Source organism: Notothenia rossii (genome assembly GCF_949606895.1).
Source record: "Notothenia rossii genome assembly, chromosome: 10".
Classification (NCBI taxonomy): Eukaryota; Metazoa; Chordata; class Actinopteri; order Perciformes; family Nototheniidae; genus Notothenia; species Notothenia rossii.
In genome coordinates this window covers 3,074,305-3,096,624 of record NC_136908.1, presented here as the reverse complement: position 1 = coordinate 3,096,624, position 22,320 = coordinate 3,074,305, and the positions used below count along the sequence as shown (strand labels likewise).

The window sequence follows — 22,320 nt, the reverse complement described above, 5'->3', positions numbered from 1 at the left end:
AGGTGAGGAGGATGTATGTGATTTTAAGGACATTAGCACCATTTGTAACCCGAAATGCAACTTAATTTAGCTACATCAAGCACGCGGAGGCTACCATTGTTGTTACCGGAAGTGCAAAACCGTTCTTCAAAATAAAGATGAATGCTTGACAGGAAAAAGGTATCATATATTATAGGTGATGGGAAGATGTTGTTTTTCTGGTTGGTTAAACACCAGTGACTAAAATAACTGTGCTGCTTAATACAACATAATATTACCACCTGACACCCATTGGATTAAGGCCATGCAAAGGGTGTATTAATCCAATTAATGCACATTTTTTTGAAGAATACAGATTATACAATATGCTTTAATGTATTCATGGACTGGACTTGATTAATATATATACAAACGCAGTTATTATCTGATTTATGTGTTAATGAATAATCCACATACAAAATAAATAAAGCATTTCAGTAACAAGCAAGCGGACTATACAGTCGCTGAAAATAGAAATGTTAGTGTTTATTCTCCTAAAATCTGACATTTTACAACCTTCAAACTTTTGGTCCTGATGTTGCTTGGGGGGCGGGGCTTACCAAAGAGTAGTTTGACATCATGAGTGACAGACTCTGTCATGTTGTCTTCATGGATGTTAGGTAGCGCGAGAAATATAACTCAACACTTTCTATACACAATACTCCTGAGATTGGTGGGAAACCGAACTGATACCAGCGTCAAAGTTCGATTAAGCGAGCTGTTGAGCATCGTAGTTGGCAACAATCGCGGTATAAGAGCAATAAACTGCTAGAATGTGAAATTAAGTATCCGCAGCGTGCCAGCAGGTTGTTCTGGTGGACCTGACGCCATCTCCTGCTGTTTCATGGAGAGATGCTGCAGGTCCTTCCTTCCTCCAGCGGTCCGACTATACAACCACTACACAGCCCTCAGTACGCACACGCACACGCACTATAACACCCCTTGCTGAACTGAATCAAAAATAATATTCAACCTGAACAATTGTTTCAAATACTTATTTTTATTTTGAATACATCATTGTATTTTTCAAAGTTCAGGATAAAAACTTGAACTTTCAAATAAATTGTATTTTTTTGGAATGATCGAAACTCATGACCCTGATATAGCTCCATACATTTCTCCATGAAAACGGCCCTATATTTCTATTTCAATGTAAATACTGCTTTTATTTTGAAAGTGACTCATTGCAGCCATGGCTCTATTTCTGTATTTCCGGTAGCTTTACAGTCATTTTACCTTTTGAGGCATCACACCGCGCCTTCTCGGAACATACTTTTTGCACACTTTGCGCTATTAATGCTGCACAGGCTGACAGTGCTTTAAAACACCGAGTTTCTCTGTGAACACACTGGTAAGAAACTCACTGAATTAACTGGTTTAATTCTGTCCACGAGCAAACTAATGCTAGGCCTTTTGGTGAGCGTGGGGAGGGGGATGGGGAAATGTTGCTCCAACTAGCTAAACACTGCAGAAAGAAGCTAGCTGCTGTCCCAGGTAATGACACTCATTTTTAAAACCACCTTTAACCAGCTCCAGGTGAATATTTAAACACATAATATAATGCAGAAACATGCACAATGCTTCCAACTACATGCATGTTCAGTCACAAGTCAATACAATCACTTGTTTTTACTGTATTTTGAATAAAATGGCTGCCCTGGAACCATTGATTTAATCAGCTGTTTGTCTAAAATTGAAATGTAATGCATGTTTTTTTTTGTGTCTTTCAGGTCAAAAGAAGGCTGGAGCTGGAAGCAGGAGAAACCCAGGACCTTCAGGATGGAGACAGGACCTCCAAATCCAAACAACTGGTGGCTCCTCTGTCCCAAACACCAGGGAAGGGTAAGACTTTGTCCATTAATTACTTTTTTTATTAATTAATAGCCAATGTTCTAGTCCTCTGCGACCAACGTGGTTGATACCAGTCTGTATTTTCGTCTCAAACTGTCACATGACTCAAACTTTGTGGTTACCATGATAAATAACCTGGGGAACTTGACATTACATTACATGTCAATTGTTAGCTGCAAAATGTGCAATTTTGGTGTGAAGTGTGTCTTTCCCCAGGGACACAATGACATGCTGACTATTAAAAAGTAGCGGCAGATAACTCACCCTTTGTACATTCATTGCTTTCTTGTTTTTGTCCTCTGCAACCAACGTTGTTGATACCAGCCTGTATTTCTGCAGGTTTTTGTTTTCAAACTGTCACGTGACTCAAACTGTGTGGGAACCGTGATAAATAGCCGGGGGAACTTGACATTACTTAACATTACATCATATCAATTGTTAGCTGCAAAATGTGCAATTTCGCTATTAAAAAGTAGCGACAGATACAAGTACCAAGCACCTTGTACATGTATCACTTTATTTATTTATTAATAGCCAATGTTCTAGTCCTCTGCGACCAACGTGGTTGATACCAGTCTGTATCTTTGTGTCAAACTGTCACATGACTCAAACTTTGTGGTTACCATGATAAATAACCTGCACTCACAGAAATGAATCATGGTAGAGTTTATTTTTAAGCATTTAAATCTATTTGATTTTATTTAAATACTCATATTTTTTAAATGTATGTATGGAAATTAGTTATAATCTGTATAATTCCTGTCAATTCTAAAATATATTGAATGTAATTACTTAGAGGTTAAACAATAGCAGCTTGACATTACATTACAATTGTTAGATGCAAAATGTGCAATTTCGCTATTTAAAAAGTAGCGACAGATAACCCATAAGTACCCTTTTTACATTCAGACTCTCTAAATTTGTACTTTTTTTGTATAAAATTACCTTAACCCCTAGGATTAATGTTCTTTATTTGGAGAAATTAAAAAGTTAAGGTGGAGGAGCCAGCTCCCCGCTATTAAAAGTAACCGACAGATAACCAACAAGTACCCTTTGTACATTCATTACTTTATTTATTTTTGATTTAATAGCCAATGTTCTAGTCCTCTGCGACCAACGTGGTTGATACCAGTCTGTATCTTTGTGTCAATCTGTCACGTGACTCAAACTAAGATAAATAACCCGGGGAACTTGACATTACATTACATCTCAATTGTTAGCTGCAAAATGTGCAATTTCGCTATTAAAAAGTAGCAACAGATACAAGTACTCTTTGTACATTCATAACTTATTTCGTTTTTAATACTGACCTGCATTCTTGTCTCAAACTGTCATGTGACTCAAACTTTGTGGGAACCATGATAAGTGACCTGGGGAACTTGACATTACCATACGATGCCAAGGGGCTTTATTGGCATGGGCACATTTTAAACATAGTATTGCCAAAGCATTCTGCACAAGGTGTTAGAACAGAACAAAAGGAAACATAACTGTCACCAAGTGGCAGCATGACACTAATCATACTGTATATGCCAACAACGTGCAACGTGTTGGATGCTTTTACCCAAAGCGACTTACACACATTCAATACTGTGGACAATCCCCACAGGAGTGAACTGTGGGTGAAGTGTCTCAGGGACACAACGACATGCTGACTGCAGTGGGGTTTGAACCAGTGCTCCTCTGATCTGAAGATCAACGCACTTCCCACTGAGCCACATCCTCAATTTGAATTCTGCTGCATCTGCATTTAAGTTAAAAAGAGCTATTTCAATTGATTTTAAAATGCATTTTGCAATAAAAGCAAAAATACGAAGAAATGAACGACAAAATTAAATGTTTTCTTTTTTAAGAGCTTTTTCGTAACCTTCATCGACGAATAAGAGTGGTGCAGTAATGACGTATTTAGTTAGCATGGCAAGAAGCAGCCTACATTTTAGGTCACATAGAAGCGTGGGACATTTACTAATGGGGTATTTACTGACCTACTTTGTGTCTTCAACTTGTGTTTACCACAGACCTTATTTCAGGTATCTAACCGGAAACCTGTTCAAAAAGACTGTGTGGTTCAAAGCTAACTCATTTCCAGGTTTTAGGACTCATTCCTGCACCACTCTTATGTCATGAGGTCAAGGAAAGATGTAGTATAAGTTCATAAGTAATTAGGAGAGGAATCGAGCAGTGTAATTATTGGACACCAGTTGTTTTGACACCCAACGGTTCAAAGGATCCAGCCGCAATGAATTGTGGGACGTTATTATTTCAATTCTTTCCGTAAAGCATGGTCCAGTGAACAGAGTAGATAAGAGAGGAATTAATAAAGTGATTGAATTTAGAGAGTTTGACTTCTCATGGACGAAGATACCTCCGGCTCATTTGACTCGGTAAGGAAGCAAAAAGACTGGCAGCTTTAAATCAATTTAGATTTTTTACGTGCACTTTCCAGCACCGCTATTCATTGTATATTGTTAAGTACTTGTGTGTAGAGTTGTCCAAAGTTGCATTTCTACGTATTGTTTTCTGTTTTCCTGGAAGTACCCGTCACCTCCCAGATGTTTCCCACGTCCCTTTTTCTCTCGCCATATTTCCAGTGAACCGCTGGATTATGATGATCTTTTATTCCTTTCCATAACTTTTCCTTAAAGTCTTGCTCTCCGAACTCTGTCTTGCTCTCTGTCACAGTCAACACTCTGGACCTAAATAGACTCCAAACATGTCTCGCTTTGAGTATCCATTTTAGAATTCCTTTTAAGAAGTAGCATCTCAAATAAAAACTCAAATGTCACCTGGTTTCCCGCCGGTCTCTGTGAGAAATCACGCTTTAAATCGATTTAGATTATTGTATGTGCACCTTCCAGCTCCACTATTCATTACATATTGTTAAGTACTTGTAGTCTTGTGTGGAAAGTTTTCCAAAGTTTTCCAATACCTGTACACTTCCCTTTTTCTCATTTCCGGTGAACCGCTGGATGATCATCTTTTATTCCTTTCCATAACTTTTCCCTAAAGTGTGTTAACTTACATGAACTATTTCTGTTTCCGTTTAACGGGTTCACTTGGGAGTTTTATTGAGAAGTACCGGAAGTGTTACCGGATGTTGTGAAGTGTTACGTGGGCGTTACGTGTTGTATGTGATATCCGAAGATGGCGGTGTGCTGAAATGAAGTGTCGTGCTGAGACGAAAGTGTGTCTCGTTATCGAGTAACAGTCTGCTCTCCTTGCTCTCTGTCAACACTCTGAGTATCCATGTATAGATATGTAGATTCTTAAAAAGGAAGCATCTCAAATAAATGTCTCCCGTTTTCTCCCCAGCTCCCTCCGCCAGTCCCGTAGCCCGCCGGTCGATATGTGAGAAATCTCGTTTTGAAACGTCTCTGGGTTTGTTGACGCGGAGGTTTGCAGACATCATGAGGCGCTCTCATGACGGCGTCGTGGATCTGAACTTCGTCGCCAACGAGCTCAACGCCCCGAAGAGACGCCTCTACGACGTCACCAACGTCCTGGAGGGGATCAAACTCATCAAGAAGAAGTCCAAGAACTACATCGAGTGGTTGTGAGTATGAGTGTGTGTGTGTGGGTGTGTGTGTGTGTGTTTGTGTGTGTTTCTGTACATGTGTGTGTGCGTGTGTTTCTGTACGTGGGTGTGTGTGTTTCTGTACTGTTGTGTGTGTGTGTTTCTGTACGTGTGTGTGTGTGTTTCTGTACTGGTGTGTGTGTGTGTGTGTGTGTTTCTGTACTGGTGTGTGTGTGTGTGTGTGTGTGTTTCTGTACATGTGTGTGTGCGTGTGTTTCTGTACTGGTGTGTGTGTGTGTGTGTGTGTTTCTGTACTGGTGTGTGTGTGTGTGTGTGTGTGTTTCTGTACTGGTGTGTGTGTGTGTTTCTGTACGTGGGTGTGTGTGTTTCTGTACGTGGGTGTGTGTTTCTGTACTGGTGTGTGTTTCTGTACCTGTACTGATGTGTGTTTGTGTGTCTGCTGATATGTGTGTGTTTCTGTACTGATGTGTGTTTTTCTGTACGCGTGTGTGTGTGTTTCTGTACGTGTGTTTTTCTGTACGTGTGTGTGTGTTTCTGTAAGTGTGTGTGTTTCTGTACTGGTGTGTGTTTTTCTGTACGCGTGTGTGTGTGTGTGTGTGTGTGTGTTTCTGTACGTGTGTGTTTCTGTACTGGTGTGTGTACCTGATCTGATGTGTGTTTGTGTGTGTGTGTGTATGTGTGTGTGTGTGTGTGTTTGTTTCTGTACTGATGTGTGTGTGTGTACCTGATCTGATGTGTGTGTGTTTCTGTACCTGTACTGATGTGTGTTTGTGTGTGTGTGTGTTTCTGGACTGGTGTGTTTGTGTGTGTTTGTTTCTGGACTGGTGTGTGTGTGTGTGTGTGTGTGTGTGTGTGTCTGGTGTGTGTTTGACTGATGTGTGTGTGTGTGTGTGTGTGTGTGTGTGTGTGTCTGGTGTGTGTTTCTGACTGATGTGTGTGTGTTTCTGACTGATGTGTGTGTGTTTCTGGACTGGTGTGTGTGTGTGTGTAGGGGGGGTGAGGGGAACTCAGCAGCAGATGTGGAGCTAAAGGATCTGGTGGAGCAGGAGAGGATCCTGGACGAGTTGATCCTGAGCTGCAGGAGGCAGGTTCACCGGCTCTATGAGGACCAGAGCACTCAGAAATATCCTTTTCATTTGAATTCAGCTTCGTTTGTTCTGTTGTTGTTACCAACGTTACCTTTAGCTAGGGCTGCACCACATCGGAAAAAACTCGCATTGCGATATTTTCTTCCCCTGCGATATGAAAAAATACAGGAATTGAAGAAAAGACCGTTTTTTTTTGTCCGCAAACCATCCTTTCTTAAACTTCAATGAGACAATTGGTATTTTTTTAACGATATTTAACCGGATGAAGGATTTTAGTCACCGACTTCTGGATCTTAAGTTATCAGAGCAACAAGCTGAGCTAACTCGGTGATCCTGCTGGATGATTGTGATTGGTGGTTTGCTGTGCATGCAGAGCCTGCATGTCACTCACTCAAATACCCCTGACATGTGTTTGAGTTAATTAGCATACTTAATATCGCACGTCCTAAAAAAAAAACACCATGCGTATAACGTGGTTATCGTCACGACATATCGTGCAGCCCTACCTTTTGTCATCTATCACTACTAGCTTTGTCAACAACTTTTATTTCAGATTCAGATTCAAGGCTTTATTTTCACCAGAATATTTTTTAACAATAAAAAGAAAACTGATATTGTGTACAATGTGCGCATTAGCTACATTGTAGATATGGCAATGGAAATCCTAAGTCCCAGGCTCCTCCAACAGAGCAACATGAAAACATAGAAGACAAACCAATACACATAGTGAAGGAAATAACAATAGAAATAAAATGGTGCAAGAGAATGTTTTGAGATGTGCAAGTAAATACAAATGAACTAGAACTAGTGCAAGAAGAGTCTATATACAAGTCAATGGAATGTGATGTATAGATCAATATTTACCACCTAACTCCACAAAGATCCAAAAACATATCGTTTTTATAGAACAGATTACAAATCGCCTGAAAATGGTACAAGCAAGTGGCAACATGTGACGAAGGTGTTACGCTGAGCTATATCATGGAATCGTTATGAAACTTAAGCTCGCTCCATCGCGGAGATATTCCCGCGACAGTGACTTAAAAGTATTTATTTATTTCAAATGTGAAATTTTACCAATATACTCACGGACCACTAGGGGGCGCTCACAGACCACCAGTGGAGCGCAGACCACACTTTGAGAAGCCATGGACTAGATGGACTGAAATATAAAATATAATCTGAATGCTAAAAATGTATTTTTTTCTTTCTTATAAAAGACAAATGTGCTCACATTTTTTAAAATCGAAAACATGTTAAAAACAACCAGGATGGTGTTGATAAACATTTTTTTTTTTAAATGACTGAAAAAAGACGAAGAATACATCAAAATAGCACCTTGTAGCACAGACAATCCAAACCAACAGCGCTTTGTTTTCACTGTGCACTCTCATTTCACCTTTACTCTAATCTGTTTTCCGTAATGGACATGTTGTCTATAGTTATTTAGTGCAGTGATTCTCAAATGGGGTTAGGTGGACCCCTAGGGGTACGTTGGGGTACTGCAGGGGGTACCTGAGATAAAAAAAGAAAGAAAAGTTAATTAAAAAAATAGCATGCATGAATACAAAAATCATCTTAGTACAACAAGTTATATAGAAAACACAATTATGTATAAAATCGTCCGAGAACCACCGAGGGGGTCCTCATACAGATGGAGCGATTCATTTCGGACAGTTTGAAACGCGAGGGCCGTGATTGGTACGTGATCTGCCCTCGCTCAAGGGAAAACCTCCAGCTTGACTTGAGACTCCCCTGTGATAGATAAATGTATTTATAATGAAGCCAGCTGCAATGGATCATTGATCCACCAGGGGGTGCAGTGGGGTTCCAAACTGGAGCTCATGTGAAATAAAGTCAGATGCAGTATGCTGGATGTACAGCGGAACTTTGTTAAGATCCATATGTCACGGATATCATACTACTGTGCTAAATAAGAGACATGTAATCATTTACCAAACATCACCATGTTGTTATTTAACAAAATAATGTTGTTATTCGAAAAAAACGAACGGGAGGAAATGCAGCCCGGCTCTCGATTTTTAATCCTAATTTAATCATCATCTTCTCCACGATCATTTATGTTTATGTTCGCCGAATTGACATGAAATCACTGACACATATGAATATACTGTATTCAACTTCATTAAAACGTTATTAACGTGCCTAAACTCAGTAATTCACCAAAAATATGTATATTTTAATGGAGTTTCGTCGGTCGATCAGGATCCCAAAGTGTAGCGGAGGGATCCTCATCTGGATGAAGGGTGTTATTTTCCCCATAAAGAACAAGTCGCTGCAAATTATCCCGCTTATTACATGGCCACATTCTCAACAAAGTAACGACATGACTCCCAATATTAATTGAAATGCTTTTATGGATTTAGAAAATGTTTTTATTGATTTAAAAAATAGTTGTATGTATAAATTTAAATTCACATGCATCCGCTAAGAAAAATAGTCCGTTGTTACAGTTTTTTAAACAGTCTGAATGAAACGGCAGCTCTCAGCTGTGTATTTACACAACTAATGGCCCATCAACCACAGCTCTCTCCCCCCCTCCCCCCTTGATCTTTCTTCTCCAGCAGCTAAATTAACTGTAGGTTACTCTGAGTGACAAGCTTACAGTTAGACACAACACTGTCATTGCAAGTGACCCTCAGTTAGTTGACTTTTATGTTCAACTGCTAAATTCGTTACTGATAAAAAAGGGCTTCTACTGTACCTAATTACCTTAACACTAGAACCGCCAGAGGTTTTTGTATAGGCCTACCTAAACCCGTCAAATCCCGCTATTAGAATGCAATTTTTAACAACATAGGGTGCTACATAACACACTTTCAGGAAAAGTCACGGACTGGGAGACTTTAATATTTTATTGAAAAAAAGTTACATTGCACACACACAACACACATCACACAAATTGACCCGATTGGCGGTTCTAGTATTAAATAAACTCACTAATGAATGAAACCAGTTCAATACGCATTATTCTTATTCTTATCATTCTTTATGAGCGCAGAAATAGTCTTAAAATCAGATCTGTTTTTTAAATGAAATCTGACGGCAGGCAGTTAGCTCTGATCGCCTATGACAAATGCGCCGCACCTAATCGCTGGCCATTCAGCTACAGACACTGTTCGAAATGGGGGGGAGCTAGGAGGAGCTTGGCTCCCCCGAAGAGGGAGGGAGCTCCCCTGAAGGCTGACTTTGAGATCAATAGGGGGAGCCCAAAACAATCGTGCATATTTGTGTCACACAGATTAGAAATGTTGAGTTTCTGTAAATAACAGTTCTTGAAATAAATAATAGTTATTGTTCATTACAGTTTCTGAATATTTGTTTTATATTTGTGAATATGTCTGGGTGTTGCCATCTGTACGTGGCGGCGCTGCATTCTTACTTACGTTGCTATGATTATGGCGGTGATGCCGGCGCGGTATTTGAAATGTTCATATTGATATTTTTTTAACTCTGGCTGTGTAATAAAAGAATATGGCAAAACAAAAACAGCCAAGCGTCACAGCTTTTGGATTCACAAGCAAAGAAGCGAAGGAGTCTAAAAATGACAACGTGAACGGAAAACAACTTTTAGTTGGCCGGCTGTAAGCGGCGTTAGGGTCGAGTTTGACAGCTCCACACCGAGGGAGAGGCCTGCCGATGCGGAGCCTGAAGAGGCTTCAACAACGGCCACATCCGCCGGCATAGTGACACCGTCTGTATTAGTAGAAGAGTGTTTTTATAGCAATTGATCGCATCCGCGCTGCTGCACCAGTCAACAGAGCGTGCGTGTGACATATTTAGTAGCAGGATGTGCTCTGAAAAATAGGGCTCCCCGAAAGCAAATGGGTAATTCGAAAACTGACAGAGCTCCCTCTATACAAATCAAACTGTAGAAGGTGTGAAAGCACCTATTGTTTTAAATAATGGTCGGAATGTGACCTGTGAGCCTTCTGAATTACCGTGGGACAGCACATTCTAAACTAAAATGTTCAATCAATAAAGTAACATCTTATCTTATCTTAATTACATCTTCATATTAATAATAATAATAAATCATACAGTATGTGTCCGAAAGGGAGCAGGAGGAAGCAAACACAAAAATATACTGCATATTAAAGCAAACGATTGTAAAGGTTAAAGTATGAGCATAACAAATAAAGAAGTGTAATGTAAACATTTACATTATAATTATGATTATTTAATATATAAAGACTATATATTATTGAATTACAAGATTAGATATACTTTAGTTGATCTAAAATATTGATGTGTTCAAATGCTCTTCAAAACACAACTGAAAGTCCATGAAACTTGTCTTTCTGTATTTGTGAATGAAGCGCCATCTCCTGGTTAAAACCTGAAATTGAAAATCTGGCAACGCCCTCTTGGAAAATAGTGGGAGGGCTTAACATTCCTCTATACTGGTCTTTGGCTGGTGGTAGGCAGGAAGCTGTAAGCTGGAGTCCGAAATTCAGTGCTCCATCTGTATAAACATTTCAAATGTGTGTATTGCTTTTTATAGTTTTTCATAATATATCATTTCGATTCACTTCAATTGAAAAACTCCTTTGAAAAATCTGTTTTTTAAAAAATGTGGTCTTTTTTTTCATGCATGAAAGAAACATATCCTTAGTTTGTTGTTATTCGTGCATGAAGGAGTTAATAAATGACATGTTGGGGGTCGGTCAGGGGGTACTTGGCTGAGAAGAGGTTTCAAAGGGGGTCCATTACTGACAAAGGTTTGAGAAGCACTGACTTAGTGTATCCTCAGCTGTGCACAAACTCCTCCAGGTCCATTATATTCCTTAACCTTGAGGACCACGTTTGCCTATCTGACCTACGAGGACGTCCAACAGATTCCCAGCCTGAAGGAGCAGACTGTGATCGTGATCAGAGCTCCAGCTGAGACAAAACTGGAGGTTCCCCACCCAGAGGAGGTACAGGCATCAACAACATCTCTCCATTACATGTGTCTTTTCTTAATAACATGTTGGGAACATCCTGAAGGTCCTCTTCCAACATGAGAGTACCATGATAACAAAGGTATCAACTGTAGCTGTGAACATGACAGGATGTGTGATTAGCTAGAAGAGCATCAGGACTGTTTGAGGCATATGATAGCTATGTGATTAACATGATGATTCAGCCTCTATGGAGAGAGACATATGACAAGCATGCTCATTTCTGACGTGGAGCTAATCTGAAGTAAACATTGAATACTGCTTTCTGTTCCTCCATCTTGTGACTGTGGAACTCCCTCTCTTGGATATCAGCATGTGAAGGACACTGTTCAGGAACTAGTTGATTCTCTGTATGTGATGACTCCACAAATACATGGATCCTGAGATTGAAGCTCAAGCCGGGGACCAGGGATTATTAACATTTTTAAGTATTCGGAAAAAGTGAGATTTTTGAGAAAAAAGTGAGAATTTTGAGAAAAAGTGAGAATTTTGAGATTCTTTGAAATAATTCTGAGTATTTGAGATTTTGAGAGAAAGTCATGACAGGATGTACTACTCTGTATGTGATGACTACTTCCATTCTGGAGAGGATCACAAACACATGGATCCTGAGATTGAAGCTCAAGCCGGAGACTAGTGATTATTAAAAATGAACAATTGAGAATTTTGAGAGAAATTGAGAATTTTGAGAAAAAATGAGAATTTTGAGAAAAAATGAGCATTTTGAAAAAAACTTTTTTTTGTTGTTGAAAAAGTCATTATTTTTTTAAAAGTCAGAATTTTTTGATTTTTTAGAAAAAAACCAACATTTTGAGAAAAAACTCAGTATTTTGTACAGGACACTGTTCAGGAACTAGTTGATGCTCAGTATGTGTATATGTAGTATATGACTACTTCCACTCTGGAGAGGATCACAAATACAAGTTCTAATTTAGAGATTTTGAGAAAAAGTCATAATTTTGAGAAAGTCCTAATTTTGATATTTTGAGAAAAAGTCATACTTTTTTAGAAAAAGTCATTTTGAGAAAAAATTCAGGATTTTGAGAAAAAAAGTCAGGATTTTGAGAATTTTGAGGAAAAGGTCATAATTTTGAGAAAAAAAGTCAGGATTTTGAGAAAAAGGTCATGATTTAGATATTTTGAGAAAAAAGTCAGGATTTAGAGAAAAAAAGTCAGGATTTAGAGAAAAAAGTCAGGATTTAGTTCATGACAGGATGTATGATAACAAGAAGCGGCACTCCTCCATCTTGTGACTGGGGAACTCCCTCTCTTGGATATCAGCATGTGAAGGACACTGTTCAGGAACTAGTTGATGCTCTGTATGTGATGACTCCTTCCATTCTGGAGAGGATCACAGATACATGGATCCTGATGTTCAAGATCAAGCCGGGGACCAGGGAGATTTTTCTAACATAAAATGACATTTTTAGTACTTTTTTACGTTTACGTATTTTGAGCAAAACACTTCAGAGACATGTTTTTTATATATTTGTATACATCTGAGAACTTTAATATATGTCTAAAAATAGTGTGAAAGGAGATCTTTAATAAAAGCCCTTTGTTTTTCTTCCTCTCAGAGTCTGCAGGTTCACCTCAGCAGCACTCAGGGTCCCATCGAGGCGTTCCTCTGCTCTGAAGACTCCCTCCCTTTGGGGGCCACGGGGAACTACTTTCACCCCACCTCAAACGGAAAGACCTCCACCCCCTTCGTGCCTTATTCACCTTTCGTCCAGGTGTCTTCCAAAGGTGAGTCGGACACTTTAACATCCCGTCATCTCTAAAATGTTGCCACAGAGAGACATGTCCATTGACGTTGGGAGAATCAGGACGATTTTTTTTATATTCGATTGACTTTTCGAGGGGGTTTCGGGAGAAAAAGACGACCACAAATAATGACCATAAAAGCATTTGATGTTGAAGTTAGTTTACAGAAGATACAAACGACATGTGAAGAACAACAACATGGAAATGAATAGAAATTGTAAAAAAACACAAATCTAAATCTTAGAATACTATGCTACGAACCCTCATAATAATAATACATGTATATTTAAGTCCAACTGGTTATGACCTTACATCCCACAGTAGGAGAAGTGGTGTAAAAAGCAGTTAACACTCTTAAAGGTAGGGTAGGTAAGAACGGAGAAACCAGCTCGAGTGCGCTAGAACTTGAAAGTACGCAGCCAAAAGAAATCTGCCCCTTCCTTCAGACTTCCTCACAGAGCCCCTCCTCCAACACAAACGAACGCGCTCATGACCAATGAGGGCACGAGATAAGTTTGTGCACAGATGGAAGGCTGACAGGCAGGTAGGCCATCCAGTTACTTTAGCCGGGCCGGCTCAGATGATTGGTTGTGCTTTTTACAGAACCACGGCTTCCACAGATGATATTTATTAATGTATTTATTGTCAAAGTATTTAATATATTCATTGCTATCGGGATGTTCAGAGCATTCCATGGAATATAACAATTGTTTTCTGAAGTGAATTACCTACCCCACCTTTAAGGAGGCAGTAGACTAACAAAAAGAACAGTCATGATCCCATTGTGAAAGGCATCATGGCAATTCAATCAATTTTGAAGCCTCTGCTTTTGAGAGGGAAAGAGTGAACTGGTCTATCGCCCAGAGTTCCCGTTAGCCGCTAATTACCGGACTATGACCGGTAAAATATGCTGAAGACCGGCAAATCGGAATCTCTCCGGTCCACGTGTCTGGTCAAAATAATTTCCCCTTAGCGCAATACCGCATTAGTTGCGCAACTCGCGCCACTTATGTGACAGACAAGAATAGTCAAGTCTAATGTCTAACACGTAATGTGGAGAAAGAGATGTCCTGTATGGGTTGATTGTGCGTTGATCTGTTGGTAATGCCTCGGGGTTCCAGCGCTCCGTTTATTATTCCCGTGTTATTATAAGTTACTGTACACTTTTGAATGATGTAGTTAATCTACTATAATTAGTTTGTTTAATATCGAATCATATCAATTTGTTTTAAAGCTCAATAAATAACAAAGAAGACCTCTGACCGGCACTTTTCTCATTTTGTCCGGAAGATTTAAACTTTAACGGACATGTTGACCGGCGAAAAAATATTCTAACGGGAACTCTGCTATCGCCGCAGGTTGAAATGAGTGAAAAGCCAGAAGTCCTTGATTTAGTTGCATGAGCTGAACATGAGGGATATATCTGAAGATGTTTCACGCAGAGCTCACCTCAGCAAACAGCTGTGAGTTGTCCAGTGGCGATGGAGAAGGATTACATAAAACAATGTTGGATGCAAACTAAATGCCAACACACATCCGAGTGATGGTACTGAAAACACTTTCCTCATCTGGCTTTTTAAAAGGCTTAAAAGACTGGAATAATCTGTGCAAATGTATTATGTGTGTTTACTGTTCTGCAGATACTATTTCACCTCCAGTTGAATCCGTTCTGGTTATTGCAATATATATGTAACCACTAGGAGGCAGTGTGAGCCTTTTTAACGGCTTAAAAGACTGGTTTAAGGGCATCTGTGCGAACGCATCATATATAGCAGGGGTATTCAACTAAAATTCAACGAGGTCCAGTTAGAGAAATTGTCCCCATGCAAAGGTCCGTAACATCAAAATGTCTAAGTTGCTTCATGAATTAGTGATATGTATTGAAGTAGCCTGCAGCTTTATCAACGTCTGCATGTAATCAACAACTGACTGCCAATCAAATAAAGAAAGTACAATTCAAAAACAACTATTTATTGTCAATTAACATTGAACTATACAGATATACGGTAAAGACTGTGGATATGTGTAATGTTCCTCTCGGGCTGTATTTAAAAATAAAATAAATAAAATAGCTTTTGAAAATATGTGCATCTTAAAAGTGCTTAATTTTAGATAAATAAAATAAAGTGTAGCAGCAGCTTGAGTTTCCCTTTTTCTTTGTTAACCGTTTCACATCATGCCTTAACTGTTTCAGACGATTATAGAACAATATCAGTCTTTACACATCATAACAACTGAACAGTTTTAAAGTTTCTCTTTCTTTCCCTCTTATATTGCAGTCCCTCACTCACTCTGTTTTATTCAGTGTGAGAATTGAGCTGGAGCTTGTCCTGCCAGGAGTTTGCATCTGGGCTGAAATTGTGTCAGGGCCATTCTCATACACACATGCAGGTGCTCATTGGTTAGCCTTGGTTAGCTCTTTGGTTAGCCTTGGTTAGCTCTTTGGTTAGCCTCGGTTAGCCTTGGTTAGCTCATTGGTTAGCCTTGGTTAGCTCATTGGTTAGCCTTGGTTAGCTCTTTGGTTAGCCTCGGTTAGCTAATTGGTTAGCCTCGGTTAGCTCATTGGTTAGCCTCGGTTAGCTCGTTGGTTAGCCTGGGTTAGCTCGTTGGTTAGCCTGGGTTAGCTCGTTGGTTAGCCTCGGTTAGCTCATTGGTTAGCCTCGGTTAGCTCATTGGTTAGCCTCGGTTAGCTCATTGGTTAGCCTCGGTTAGCTCATTGGTTAGCCTCGGTTAGCTCATTGGTTAGCCTCGGTTAGCCTCGGTTAGCTCATTGGTTAGCCTCGGTTAGCTCATTGGTTAGCCTCGGTTAGCTCATTGGTTAGCCTCGGTTAGCTCATTGGTTAGCCTCGGTTAGCTCATTGGTTAGCCTCGGTTAGCTCATTGGTTAGTCTCGGTTAGCTCATTGGTTAGCCTCGGTTAGCTCATTGGTTAGCCTCGGTTAGCTCATAGGTTTGCCTCGGTTAGCCTGGAACCATATTTAGTTTTAATTTAGATCCTGGTGGACTGATCATATCGGGCTCTGAGACTGCTTATTGACCTCAGTTCTGACTTGAGAGGGAACGTTTGGTCAAACACTGTTTTGTCTCATAGTGGCGTTTTGGCACTTTTAATGAGCTCCACGGTCTCTGAACAAATGAGACACACTGGCTCTGTGCTCCCAGTGGGCAGGATGAACATGATGAGTCCACTCAGGGTTCAAAGCTCTGTTCTCACTGTCCACTTTCCTCTTCTTGGAGAGCGCCATGTGTCATTATGTGTCTCTCCCTGTCTGCCGCTAACACGCCTGTTCACTCTCCTCTCCGCTTCTCTCTCTCTCTCTCTCCTCTCTTCTGTGTTTCTCTCCCTGTATCTCTCTCTCCTCTCTTCTTCTGTGTTTCTCTCCCTGTATCGCTCACTCTTCTCTTTCGCCCCCTGTCGGCGGCGGTTAAAATTAAAATAGAATCGCCCCGTCAAAATTGAATTCCCCTTTTAATGTATTGATTATAGGTCCGGGCCCATCTGGGTCCGGTCCGCCCGTTGCCGACCCCTGGTCTATATGATGAAAATGGTGCCTTTTTAAAGGTGAAGGGTACTCTAACATAGAGAAGCAGGAATAACGGCAGGTAAAGCACAGAACTGAGGGAGAGTATGGAGCATAACATCTCACATTTGAACGTTTTTAGACAACTTAAATTTGACAGAAAATGCTTTAAATGGAAATAAGGCCATCAGAGAAGAGTATGATTTTAAAAGCGATGTGAACAAAGGTTGTGCCGAGTAGAGATGGTTTCCGATACTGTATTTACTCACTGCTCGTGTCCTGCCCGTTTGTGTAAAGCACTTTGAATTGCCTTGTGTTGAAAGGTGCTATATAAATAAACGTGCCTTGCTCTGCTCACATTTGTTTAAAAACATATCGGAGTGATTGTATTCAAACTGTTTCTTCGTCGGCATGATGGAAATGGCCTTCTTAAAGGTGAAGGGTACTCTGACTCTGACTCTGACTAGAAAGGCAGGAATAGCAGCAGGTAAAGCACTGAACTGAGTGTATGGAGCATTACCTCTCAAATTCATAAGTTTTTAGATACCTTTAATCTGACAGCGAATGCTATTAAAGGAAATAAGGCCATCAGAAAAGAGTGTAACTTAAAAGCCGTGTGAACAAAGGTTGTAGAGAGGGTTTGGGTTTCTGTGTTTACTTTGTACTCTGCTCATACTTGCTTTGAGCATTTAAACATTCACCGCTCTCTTTGTTCTCCCTCTATACCCCCTTTCCAGACAAAGATAACCGTACCTCGGGACTCGATAATATCTCCAACACGCCGTCCGGACTGACCCTGAACTCACCTGCAGTCTCACCTGCAGTCTCCCCCATGCAAACCTCCCTCCAATCCCAGAGCTTTGTGACCCTCACCCCCCCCTCAGCGTTCTCCATTGACGGGGGGGATTACATCCTGAGTCTGAATGAGGAGGAGGGCATCACTGACCTCTTCTCTTCCTTTGAACTGGAGCATTTGCCCATGGATGTGCCGATTCTGTGAACAGCTGATCTGGAAGTAAAGTCATTTTGGAGACGGATATCGTGGAGGAAATATAAAAAAACGACAGAAGAGATTTCTATATTTTTACATCCTGGACGATGTGATTTACTGACACTCAGGTATGTGGAGGAGATCTTTTTATACCCTCCTTGTTGACTCAAGGACTCATGCTGTTTTTCGGGAGTCAATAAGTGTCCTCCTGCAGAATCTGAGCATCGCTGTCTCAACACGGGACTATTTCTTGACCTTTGACCTGTCCCCGGTAAAAATAAAAAAAAGGACATTTTGTGTTGTGGTCACATCGGAGCCTTCACAACAAACACTGATCATTTGGAGTTTAGTGTCAAGAAGTGTTGATTAAAAGCGTTTAAAATGCAAAGAACCCACATGTCTTGTCTTGACTCGGCTGCATCTCACCTGGTAATCGATTCCAAAACCTGAACTGGAGCTATCTGCTGATACTGATCCTATTTTAGTGATGTTTTATCTGTCTATTTATTTGTGTAGAATTCCCTGGAATAATACATATGAAGTAGGGCTGCTCGATTATGGCAAAAATCATAATCTCGATTATTTGGGTCAATAATTGCGATTATTCATTGACTTTGAAAACATCCTTTTTTTTTTAACAGTATATTTTTAACAGTTGGTTACCCTGAACTTTAAGTATAATTCAACTGAAAAACCAAAACAAAAGTATTTTCGGACTATAAGGCGCACCTCGCGCTACCTGTCTCACTCTTTTCCGGCCTCCAGCTTTTCCTGCTGGAACCCGCCGCTTAAAGGTGGGGGTCCACGGACCGGCCATAGAGCCCATAGAGTTAAAGGTGGTGGCCGTTAGCTGTAAAAATCCATAGATTAGCCGCACCGTTATATAAGCCGCAGCGTCGAAAAATGGGGGAAAATGCGCGGCTTATAGTCTGAAAATTACGGTTTAAAAAAAAAAAAAAAAAAAAGGAGAAAAATCGTTTTATTTCGATTACGTTGTTTTCGTAATCGTTGCAAGCCATAATCGTAATCGCGATTAAAATAGGATTAATTGGGCAGCCCTAATATGATGTGTAACATGACACCTGAGTTTGTGGCCTGTCATGAGTGGTTCAATTCGACCGTCCATTAGCTCCCATTTTAGAGCAAGACGTACCATGTACTGAATTATTAATTAAAGTAATTAAATGCCCAAACTGCTTGAACTAAATTAATTAAACAGGTTTTCCCCCCAAAGTGAAAAACCAGGCTCTTTTAAGGTGGACCAGCTATTGGATTTGTATCTCGGCAGACGTTGATATCTGAAGATATAGTCTTCAAAGAATCAATATAATATTATAGCACGGTTTACATGCATACAGTAATCTTAAAAATTACTTTAAATCTGATTTTGATAGTTTAGCCCAGGGGTCTGCAACCTTTCTGAACAAAAGAACCATTTTGCCTTTTCCAACACATCTTTTGTCTGGAGCCGCAAAATATATTTGAAAGCTTATAAAGTTGTATTTATTGTTATATCATAGACAAAAACTACAGTTTATTTGCATTCATTATTTATTACATTATATAAAACTGTTAACCTCTAATAAGAAACAAAGAACTCCTATAAGGAGAATTAAAAATAATACACAGGCCTACTTTAAAATAAATTAAACACAGCACTTGGGGAGTCCTCTGCACATTTGAAGGAAAAAATATAAAATTATAATGGGCCAACTTTGAAATAAATAAAACATATAGCTGCACCCTAAAAAGAGTTAAAGGTGGGGTAGGTAAGAATGGAGAAACCAGCTCGAGTGCGCTAGAATTTGAAAATACACAACCGGAAAAAATCTGCCCCTTCCTTACAGAGCCCCTCCTCCATCACACAGGAACACACACATGACCAATGAGGGCACGAGATAAGTTTGTGCACAGATGGAAGGCTGACAGGCAGGTAGGCCATCCAGTTATTTTAGCCGGGCCGGCTCAGATGATTGGTCGTGCTTTTTAAAGCGCTACGGCTTCCAGAGATGACTTTTTTTTTTATGTATTTATTGTCAAAGCATTTAATATATTCATTGCTATCGGGACGTTAAGAGCATTCCATGGAATATAACAACAAGTGTTTTCTGAAATAAATGACATACCCCATTGAATTATGACTGAAGATCGTCAGCTGTCTTCCTCTCCCGTGTTTCTCCTCGATACCTAAAGGCTGCAGCACCTTTGACAACTTCTCTCTACATATCAAACATACCGGTAAGCCAGCATCGTTTGCTGTGAAAGCATATAACTCTGTCCACGCAGAATTAAGTCCTGTGTTCCTCCCATACTTTTATTTTCTTTGATTTATCCATAGTTTGCTCATGGAGCCGGGGGTCAGGTTATTCGCCTCCAAGAAAAGGCGCTCGCCCGGGACCGTAGCAGGATGTGACGCATATTTTAGTCGACCTAATTAAAACCGTTTAGTTTTTTATGTATGTGTCACAGTATCACCTCAAAATACAAGATACCAAACATTTTCAACCATGCAAGAAAACATAAATTGTCCTACAAATATTTGTATTATATTTCCTTCTTATTTTTGTCTAAGCTCAAGGGAGCCAGAGCATTACATTGCATTTAGCTGACGCTTTTATCCAAAGCAACTTACAATAAGTGCGTTCGACCAACAAAGTACAACCTTGAAGAAAACAGAATCATATAAGTACTTCAGGCTTCATAGAGCTAAAACATTTCAAGTGCTACTCAACTGGCTTTAGATAAGCCAGCCCTTTATTAGTATTTAAGTGCTTTGTTAATAGTTCTATCGCAGAGCAGAGGGCTTAAAGAGCCGCGAGCGGCCGACCCCTGGTTTAGGCCAATGGAATTTGATGGTACGCAATGCAAAACAAAGACCAATGACTTCCTACATTATTTTGATTTGATTAGATTTATTTTGGATGTAAAAAACAATACAAAGTCTTAAAGGTCCCATGTCATGCTTTTCCGGTTATCACCCGTCCCCTTGTGTGTTATGTAGCTTTAGTCTGCATGTGAACGGTCTGCAGAGTCTCAAACCCTCAAAGTTCACCCTGTAGCGAGTAAAACTCTAACACAGAGAAGAACTGTCTATGCTGCCCCAGAACGCCTCGTTGGACATTTCTCTTTTTCCATTGTTTACTTCTTGGGTAGTGACGTATTTCACGTATAGTGACGTAACCAATCCGCGGAGCCGTTACGTCCGCGGAGCCGTTACGTTTGGACCAATCCGTGGACTTCCTCTTACACACACGGCGGGACGTTGCGAGGCTCGCTGCTGTGAGGAGCGGGACACTGTGAGCTGTCTCACTGGTGTGGGGTCTGCGAGACACTGCGGAACTCAGCCGGAGCACACACACAAACTTCCAGCCAGGCTGTGGGTGTGTGTGTGTGTTTCGGGCTGGGTTTTGCTGTCTCGCAGACGGCCACTGGGCTCACAGGGAGGGGGGGGCAGGAACTCCAACAAGCCGTTTAGGACAGAGTGAACATTGCACATTTAAAATATATTTTAGTAGACCTCAAATATGGAATTATGATCAGTAGAAATGGCCGTGACATGGGACCTTTAACATGAACATTATTATACAATACAAAATGAATCCGTGTCACACGAATATTACTGATTCTAAATTATGTATGAATAAATAATACAACCATGGTGCAGTTGAAACACAGCTACATGATTTGTTTGAGACATTTCACTTAAATAGACATAATAAGCTCGAATAAAATGAAGAAATAACATTTTGTCTATTGTGGTTATTGCAATATGTGATGTAACCACTAGGAGGCAGTGTGATCCCACAGAATCTGACAGAATCCCTCTGTTGTGATGTTTTAGAAACTGTGTCAAAGTGTGTCCCATCTCTTTCTGGGAATCTGCTTTTCTCTGAATTTGTCGTCACGTGGTTTTGACGAAAGACACTCAGACTCAGTGGTGCTGAAAGGGTCTCTTAGCCCAGATGTAGGTTTTTAATTCAGTTATGGAACATATAACGTCTTGAGTAGAGCAGTTTGTCGTGGCTCATTCTTGTAAGATATTTAATACTGTGCCAACTGTCCGGTTAGGGTTAACCCTAACCCTAACCCAACTGCCGGCGCTGATCTCTTTGCCTTCATTTGGTTCATTTGGCTGATTAATTTACTTCTTCCATAAAAATAGACAAAAAGGATCAGTGTAACGTGAGGTTAAAGACTGTTTCGATTCGGTGCTGATGACTATTCTCAGAATATGTAATTGAATACAAATTCCTAAATAGAAAGAATATATTAAGACCTAAATGAATTCAATAATCAACACAAAAGATGGCCTTAACAGTCTTGTTGAAACCTGAACCTTTAAGGCATTATTGATAGTGAATTACATTTTTAAATAAAAGATCAGGTCTAACTTCTAATGGATAAACGTCTGTCTATAACTTAAGAAATGGTGTCACTTACTGTGTTAATGCAGCACCAATCAGAAGGTCGTTGGGTCCGTCCAGTCAATATGTCGATTTATATTTAGACTAGCTACCTAAACTCAAATGAATACTGTGGGCAAGTCTATGGTATCGAAGTGTATGCAATCTTTGGAGAAAAACATGTAA

At 40.1% G+C, this 22,320-nt stretch overlaps 1 protein-coding gene across 1 annotated transcript; it reads left to right on the top strand.

The window, feature by feature from the left end:
• The first annotated feature begins 1,451 nt into the window (after positions 1 to 1,451).
• LOC307022662 (transcription factor E2F3-like) lies at positions 1,452 to 18,122 on the top strand. The gene is made up of 7 exons (XM_079655501.1): positions 1,452 to 1,554; positions 1,749 to 1,860; positions 5,182 to 5,422; positions 6,396 to 6,527; positions 11,318 to 11,432; positions 13,034 to 13,202; positions 17,478 to 18,122. Exons 1-7 carry the CDS (start codon positions 1,516 to 1,518, stop codon positions 17,738 to 17,740), a joined length of 1,071 nt encoding a protein of 356 aa, XP_079511627.1. The 5' UTR covers positions 1,452 to 1,515; the 3' UTR covers positions 17,741 to 18,122.
• Positions 18,123 to 22,320: the final 4,198 nt, after the last annotated feature.